Here is an 8,814-nt window from a genome sequence, read left to right as displayed (position 1 = left end):
AGTTGTGGCAAAAACGTTGTGATTAGATACCGAAAGTGGATAACGAGGCGCTGTCTTTTTTGCCTTCGCTCGTGTTTTCCACGGCTCGTTGCTCTTTCCACTGGAGGAAAAAAGGTCGAAAAATGACTTTAGCTTTGTACGGAGACGAAAGCTACGAGAGAGGCAATTTTGCAAGGCCACTATGAAAATATGGTTTATGGCAGTCGTATACACACGGGAGAAGGACGGTAAGCCATCGGGATTTTGCCTTCAACGTTATTGTCTCGTGGCACACTGTTTTGACAGTCGGCGGGTTCTGCCTTTTAGTTTTACGATCGACTCGAATCGCGATTGTCCCAAAAGGCATCGAGAGAATTGTTATATCAAAAAGTGCCCTTCCCATATTTCCAAATTCATAAGTTTCACAATTCCCAGCCTTGAAATATTAATTATTTGCTCATTTTTTCAACGTCGTTCTTAAATCCACAGGAAAGGTCTTTCGATTAAATAAACATAAGATTCGACTTAAATTATAAAAAAATTCTTCAACATTTATTTTTCACATTTATACAGACATGTGTCTTTCCGCCCACTCTGTTCCTCTCATATATGCATTTATATGTACATTTATTTATATATATATATTTATATAATATATTCAAAGCATCGAATATATCGATCGTTCTTCAGCATTAATCGTATTTACAATAATTTATCATTTCCGTTTAGTCCATCGAAATTTGTATGTACACAACAATCTTACTTATGCTGATAATTACGAGTACAATTTGTTTCAATTTTTCTCTACTTCGCGATGGGACTCGTGACGATTCTCTCAATCGAGGAGAGATCGCAGTATTCGAAGGCGCTACGCAGATTTATTTCTACTGCAAATCTATAATATTATCGTTCACAATATTTATAGATATCGGTAGAAGTCAGAAGAGAAAAAATCAATCGATCAGATTTGTCTTTATGTACAATATATTACTCTACTATGAAATAACGTACATCACTCGGGAGGCGTCAATAATGATAATATATTTAATAATAATGACACAGTAAGATGCCTCGTATTTTGGTAATGGGCACTGGATAAAGTGCCATGCAGCCCCGACATCAGACACAAGCGTCGCGATGGGAGCGACCGGACACGAATAATTGGTCTGTGAAGAAGAGCCGTATGGAATATAAAACGCGAGAGTGAATTGAAAGAAAAGAGGGAAGAAATTTGATGAAAACAATGGTCCATCGGACGCGTCCTCGGTAACGAAACGATGCAAGATAAGTCGATCGGTTCGTGCCCAACTGATCGGAGTAATGGAGAAAATTTGTTGTTTTCCCGTACGAATGTATATCGCGATAGACAAAATGAGCGGCGGTGCGGGCACTGTTGATGGGACGCGGTATTACAGCCGCGTCTCTGGCACAAACACCGGAGTCGATTAACCACGGTGCTGGCGTTGCCTTCGACTGAGATTCTCGGGTTCCAACTCGAGGATCTTTAACAACTGGATGCGATTGCTCGTCCGTGATTGAAGATACCAGTTCAGGGGGTGAGAGAAGAGGCGCTTCAACTTTGCCTGCCGGTGAGAACGGTGATGGGCTTGAGAAAGAGTTGAGGCGGGCTGTGCGGATGGTGCTGTCTCTGTTGTTGTCCGCCGGGATTGCAGATCGTCACGGAGTTCGGGGAGTGCGGGCTCATGGGTTCGGGGCTGCTGCCAGGCGAGGCGGTCGTCGAGGTCGGTTGACTTGGAACGTGGTGAGGTTGCTGCTGTTGGCTCATGAGGTAGCGTTGCTGCTGTCCGAACATCGCTTGGTGATGGTGATGCTGCTGCTGCTGTTGATGCTGCTGCTGCTGCTGTTGCTGTTGGTGGGCCGCGATATTCCTCAGAGTGGTGTAGACGTCGTAGGGGATCGCGGGTGCCGGGAGTCCCGGTGCACCGATGCCGCTGGGATAGCCACTGGGCGCCTGCAGGAGTCTCTCCATGGAGAATCCTCCGTGGCTCGGCGGAGCGGTGCTCGCCGGAAGAGGCTGCGGCTTGCAGGGCATCCCAGCGGTCGTTGTGGTCGCGGCGCCGGGTAAAAGACTCGCCGGATATCCAGCCGGTGTCGCGTAAGGTCCGGGAGCCGTTGGATAACAGGCTGTCGCCCGGTGGAGGTACGGCAGAGTGTAGAGCGAGGCTGGCCACCCGGGCGGCGGGTACGGGGTCGGATAAAGACCGCCTAATACGACGCTCCTCTTGAAGGCGGCGAGACGCGATCTCGAAGCCGCGGTCGTTCTTCTGCGCAGCTTCCCGGTCGTGCCGCCGATCACGACGTCCTCCGAGCTCGGGTCCAACATCCAGTAGTTTCCTTTGCCAGGATCTTCGTAGTGACGGGGCACTTTGACGAAGCACTTGTTCAAGGATAAATTGTGCCTAATTGAATTTTGCCATCCTTGCTTGTTGTTCTCGTAGTAAGGAAAATTTCTCATAATGTACTCGTAGATGCCGTTCAGAGTCAAACGCTTCTCGGGACTCTGGCGAATCGCCATCATTATGAGAGCGTTGTAACTGTACGGGGGCTTCTTCGATTTCTTGTCATCCTCCGACTGCTGATCTCGGCCACTCGTGTCCCTCGATTGATTGGTCGGACTCGCGGACGAGCCGTTTCGCGAACAATCCAACGGCGGTGTCTCAGCACCGTCACCCGTCACATCGAGATCGCTCGATTCGTCGCTGTCCTCAACGTGCGACACGTCCGGACTGCTTACCGCGCAAGCCTCCGGGACGATGCAGCGTATGCTGAAATCACTTTTTCCGAGCGACGCACGGATCGGCGGTGAAACGGTTACCGTTTGCTGCTCACCCGAACTCTCCATGTTCACCATTTCTTTGAAATCGTTCAACTTTTCACTTGGGATTATAACACCTCCGAATACTCCCTCCTCGAATCGCGATCGAACTCTTACTGTGTCTTTTTATTCACGAACTTGAGATCATCCACAAATAACACTTGTTCTTCGAAACACTCGAAAAACACACCAAAACTCTGCGTCTTTATTGTTTTAATGCTTAAACTCAGTTTGCACTTCGACATGTACTTTCTTCGATGATGCTTCTTTATCGGTCAACTTTGAACCGCGCGCAGAGCGAACAACGCGAGAATCCCGAATGACGCCGCGGAACTACCAGAAGAAGCTGACGAAGTGCACCGTCCAAACGGTCACGCGTATCTGCCGGCTCCCCACCGCCGCTCATTCTTTTATTCCTCCTCCACGGCCACGCCCACTCGAAATCCGGACGCGCCCGGAGGATCTTTCACCCAATGGCCTTCGTCCTCGTGCCGACGGATACCCCTCGTCCCAGAGCTACCCCACTCTCTGTTTGCTCTCAATGTTTGACAGCAAACAATGCAAACAGAAGGGGGCACGGGCTTTAGCAAGCTCGGCTTCGTACGTGTGGCTCTGTGTGAGAACGCTTCCAGCACCTCGGCTGGCCAGGGAAAATACGCGTTTTGTCCGTAGTGGGGAGCGCAGCCGCAACGCACTGGGGAATACAAACAAATCCAAACGAGGAGAGAAGGGGGCTTCTTCTACTTCCGTCCTACTCCAATATTTCTATCTTTCTCTCTCACTCTCTCTTTCGCCTCCTCCTGAAAGAGACGCTCGTTCGAGACCGTTTTTAATCAACCAACCTCCATAACTTCGTGAATTCGTGCTCATTCCCGACAATACCCTTTTCTATACAGCTTTTTCTTTTGAATAATGACACATTTTTAAAGGATGTTACACCAAATGTTGTGAACTGTCAAACCCTCTTTTGAGAAGTTTCTATTACACGAAGAATACGAGGCCGAATATTCTACAGGAATAAACACTAGAAATATTGTATCTCGCGGGGACACGTACTGGATTCCAGCGTTTATTCGAAGAGCGGTAATAAGAATTGTTCTATCCACCATAGTAAAAAGACCAATGCTCATACTTTTTGTTCAAAAGTCTCGAGAGTCTTTTTCTCTATGGGCACAGTAAAAAATGTTTTCAGTCACACTTCAAATGTTTATATTGCTAAGAATGCTCGGGCAACCCTGAAAAAAACTATTTGTAAGGTAAAATGTCACACGTATTCGGTGCATATTCGTGTATTTGTCATAGAATTTACTGCTGACAGTGAAAACTTGTAATTTACAATACATTTCCACTCATCAGTAAGTGCTAGTCTGACACGATGAATAACACTCGAAAACAAAACGAAATATAGTTCTCATTTTGCGATCCACATAAAACTGTTTAGAATTCAAGGTACGAAAAATTGGAAAATTCAAAAAATACTGTGCTGTTTGTAATCGGTGCCTGATACTTTGAAAATTTATGAAAAATAATATATTTCCAACTATACAAAACGAATCCGTTTTCTCCGTGTAACGATGAGAAATCATCTCAAGTCAAGTTGATGCGAAACAGAAAAACATTGATTCGATAAACATCGGTTTATATTTCGATTAATTAATCCATTTCAATTATATTTGGTTGTATAAACATTAATTTTTTGAGGTGGACAAAACTTTTGATGTTTCTACCAATGACTTTAATTGTTTCAGTATATATGGAACAGTCATTTGATTCGATTTGAATAAAATTTTGTTATCCGTATCGAAATGAGTATTTCGGTTGTCAGAAGTGAAGTTTCTTCCCATCAAGAAAATATTTTCACAATTTTGAATGAATTGTTCTTCAGACGTGCTTTGTAACAGGGAGAATTTGGTTAACGTTTAAATCTCGTATTGAGAATATTTGACGAATATATTACCGCGGGAAACAACGTTGAATCGAAGCTTTAAAAACGGAGTAGTTTACAAAGATTTGGTAAATGTAATGCCCCTTAATATCTCGGTTTCTCGGTATCAGTATCGAAGGCAGGCACGTTTTCCATTTACCTCATAGGGATCATAAAGAGTGTTGCAAGAACGTCGTGAATTAGAAATTGGATTAATTCTCGGGACGTATATTGTTTCGAGTCGTATTGTAGGCCCTAACAGGATTAGCTCGAGGACAAAACGACGGTCAAAAGGGGGTGGGCAGTATGACGGGAGCTGTCGCGTTTGAATTCCGCACCAGCAAGTGCATCAGCGCTCAACGGCCTCGACCGAGGCTCTCTCTATAAATATAAAACTTGACCAGGTCTCGAGTCGGAAAGTGACGCGATGCTCTCCGTCCCTAATATCCTTTCCTCCGACGATATTATACGTCGATATACCTGAATATTTCAAACTTCGAATGCTGCTTGCCTTTGTTGTTACAACATAGTTATAAATATGCGCTCTTTTCTAGACACAGCTTTCCAATTACGCTCAAAGAACGCGCCGCAGCAATTCGAGCCCGGAATATTTCACCACTACGAAATCCTCGGAGCCAAATTCATTGGAGCATTGCTAGCTCGGAGTCAATTGGCACGGGGCGGAACCAAAATTGATCGTAAACATAAATGTCATCCAGCAGATTGGATAATAAGGGTTACACTTTAGTTCATTTATTGCACTTTTTATTAATACAACTGTGGAACCGACATCACGATGTTTGACCCGAGTAACGATATATCTTTTGCCCGGCTACTCATTAACTCTGCCAAAACTAGATCAACTCGTTTCCTCAGTTCTTCACAATGAAAATAAGGTAAATATTTGGAAGTGTGGCTTTTCTGAAAACCGATACGAGGTTTTTTTTGGCATGAACTGCTTCGATTGGTCACCGTTAGTGTGATCTCGTCGGGGCAGGCTGACATTTTTCATGAAGACCATAAATTATGGGGTTTTGAAGTTGTTGGAAAAATGTAATGAAATAAGGTATATTTGAATATTTTGGAGTTCGCATTAGGGCTCTAAATATTTATAAATATTTACTGAAAATAATAAATTCAATCACAACATCGTTGTCAAATTTGGACAAAAACTGCGTGACAGTTTTTTATGCAATGCGAAAAGAAATTCACTCGAATGCATTTTGTTGAACTAACTTTTGGCGGAGGCGACAATTTTTGTGTCGAATGAAAAGTGATTTAGTTCGTGCGCGTTTCGTTTATTTGCTAACGCACACTTTTCGGTTGTTTCAATAAACATAGGTTTGAGACTCCATTAGTGAACTGACTGAACGGTAATTGTTTCGAAAAAATAAATAAATCTGGTCCATTTCGATGAAATTTAGTAGTACGAACATGAGTTTTTTTAGCTGCACCGCGACGCTCTGTTGCCCAATGGTTTGTTTAAGCATTTACAAATGATTTTGTCGTATCCCAGAAATATTTTGTTGCCCGCACCAGTCAAATTAGTTGGTTCGAAAGAAAAAGAATTTTCCTCAACACTTTTATAGAGCGAGTAAAAACTAATTCGAGGAACGGAAATAATGTTGCTCGGACGAGAATTAGACAAAAAAGCACGAATTCCGTCTCGCGACGCGTGTGTCCACTCTGTAAGTTTGTGTGGCATCGACGAAAGTTTTCATGACTCAAGGAGCCGAGGTCGTAAGATATGTTCGGGGTCGACAAAAGATTTAGGGATAAAATCTCTATCACGTATTTCCAACTGTGATGACAGAGTCATGATGATTTGTTTTCTCGAGAAGCTGTTGCTCGGCGTTTGGCCAAAAAAGGTTGAAAGAGAGCCGCCCTTATGTGGGTCCCTCGGTCGCGTCTACGCGCCGATGATTATCGAGTTCTTCGTTCCTCTGCCACACGTTGGGCCACCGCAAGGTTGATACATGATGGGACGTGGTGCGGGCGGTGCTGGTGGTCAAACTGCATCCGCCGCGTTACGTTTACTCCCCCAGCTATTGGACATTGTCGGTAGGATTCCGTTTAAGGGCGGCGGTGCATCTAAAAACATCCCCCGGCGGGCGAAGCGGCTCTCCTGCTCCAATTCTTTGTCGCGCGTCGGGAGGCGAGAATGAGAAAGAGCGCGAGTGAACGCTGATGCGAATGGGATGGACGGTCCGACTCGAGGAGGCTTTTTTCCGAAAAACTCCCAACGAACTTGTTCCCCAAAAGAGCGCAGCCAAGAAAAATAGCTGCATCGGTAACGCAGCATTCGGAGGGGCGAGAGCGGGTCTTTTGACCGCCGGAATGACGTCTCTATACGCGCGAACTCGGGCCCGGCCTCTCCCGCCGCGAAAATGTCGTCGCCCCGTGGCGATCCATAGATTTAGTCGTAGCCCACTCTGTTCCGCTCTATTCTGGCCCTGGACTTCGCCGCGCGCTTTCTCAGCCCCTCTACTCGCTCTGCCCTCGTCCACATCCTGGAAAAAGGTGACGAAAGCTCCGAGCTGGAGCAAGGCTCGAACAAATTCCAACTGAAAAAACAATTTTCTTTTTTTGGCTGCGAATGTCACTTGCGACGTTCGTTGAATCCTTTCACAAACGATCGCATGTCTCTCGACTTTTCCGATGAAATTCAACACCGCGGGATTGGATTCTCAGATCGACGTGACCCTTCGAAGTCAGGCTTCAGAATTTTGCTCTCTTCCAATCGCTTCGTCTTAAAAAAAAACGAGTTTTTGTGCTTAAAATCAATACGCAACTAAAGTCCAAGTTTCAGGAATCGATTTGTTCCCGCTCGAGGTCCGTTCGAACCCGTCGCTTTTTCGTGAAGAAGAGTGAGACTCGGAGCAGGCGTAGCCAATCGGAGACCCAGGTCACTCATTACATCATTATCGCGTAGGAGCGCGCCGCTTTCGCCACACCCCTGCTGAAAACTCCGGGACATTGTGTCGTCACTCTCTTCGTCGTGTCCTTACCACCCGCGCCCCGTGGCGGATATGCACCGGTTCATTCCTTATGTACGGGAATATTCGTGACACAAGAAAAAGACGTTTTCCGCTGCTGATGAGAGTCCCGAATTTTTCGGGCACTAAAATCCGAGCCGGTTTTACTCGCACGCACTCTTTCGGGACGAGAGAACGAACATTTTCGGTCAATTCTCCTCGTTCTACGCTGCGTTATTCCATTGGTCCTGCTCGTTCCCTTTTACGACTAGGCCACAGCCTCTTATTGCGGACTTGGACCAACGAATCGGGATTCAGGTATTTACGAGGGACGCGCACACGAATGCGAGTTTATTTACTCAGCAGAGCGACGAAGCTTCTGTGCACAATGATCGTATTCTTGGTCTCAGCACTCCGGAGATCGCGCCAAAGGTAGCAGAAATCGTGATCGAACTCGGAATTATGCCGAAACGTTTGATCCCCTGTCAGAGATCGTTTCACACTCGATTCGCACAATCGAGTCTTCGGATGGTGAATTTTCATATTTTTCAAAACAAAAATAACTTTTTCCTTCTCACATCATTCACTCCTACGCACTTGTGCACTCAATATCATACGTTGGTGTTTGCTTTCACGTGTGTATATTTACGACGTTACTAAAATTCGAAAAAAATCAATCGATATATGGGATAAGAACAGAACGTCCGCGGAATCCCCTCGAGCGAGCCTTCCGAAATTTCACAAATTAATAAATAATTTAAAAACATGCAGTAGGGTAAGCCCGCGAGTTTGATCTGCGTGGATGATTCTTACATGGAATGAGGATATTGAATGAATTTTTTCAATAACATTGAAACCGTTTGTCCCGTGGTTTCATCCATTTAATGCATACGCAAAAATTAGATGAAAATATGTACGAAATTTTATGATCGGTCTTGACTCGAAGAGAATAAACACCGAAAGGGCTAAAAGTACGGAATAAAAAGATATTGCGGTGTCCGAAATTGCCCCAGTCTCCTCTACTCGAGAAATTCGACACCGCGACGAAAAGCCTTTTTTTTCTTAGGAGTATAAAGTTCGAAACATTTGAAAGAACTCGT

The 8,814-nt window shown here is 45.2% G+C and overlaps 1 protein-coding gene across 1 annotated transcript; it reads right to left on the bottom strand.

The window, feature by feature from the left end:
- Nucleotides 1-504: 504 nt before the first annotated feature.
- LOC122406565 (fork head domain transcription factor slp2-like) lies at nucleotides 505-3,197 on the bottom strand. The gene has a single exon (XM_043412093.1). It carries the CDS (start codon nucleotides 2,849-2,851, stop codon nucleotides 1,553-1,555), a length of 1,299 nt encoding a protein of 432 aa, XP_043268028.1. The 5' UTR covers nucleotides 2,852-3,197; the 3' UTR covers nucleotides 505-1,552.
- Between the last annotated feature and the right edge of the window lie 5,617 nt (nucleotides 3,198-8,814).

This window comes from Venturia canescens, chromosome 2 (genome assembly GCF_019457755.1).
Source record: "Venturia canescens isolate UGA chromosome 2, ASM1945775v1, whole genome shotgun sequence".
Taxonomy (NCBI): Eukaryota; Metazoa; Arthropoda; class Insecta; order Hymenoptera; family Ichneumonidae; genus Venturia; species Venturia canescens.
The sequence above is the reverse complement of the archived record's forward strand: the minus strand, read 5'-3'. Positions and strand labels throughout refer to the sequence as shown.

Coding starts and splice junctions, on each gene's coding strand:
- LOC122406565 (XM_043412093.1), bottom strand. CDS start 2,851: ATGGTGAACATGGAGAGTTCGGGTGAGCAGCAAACGGTAACCGTTTCA.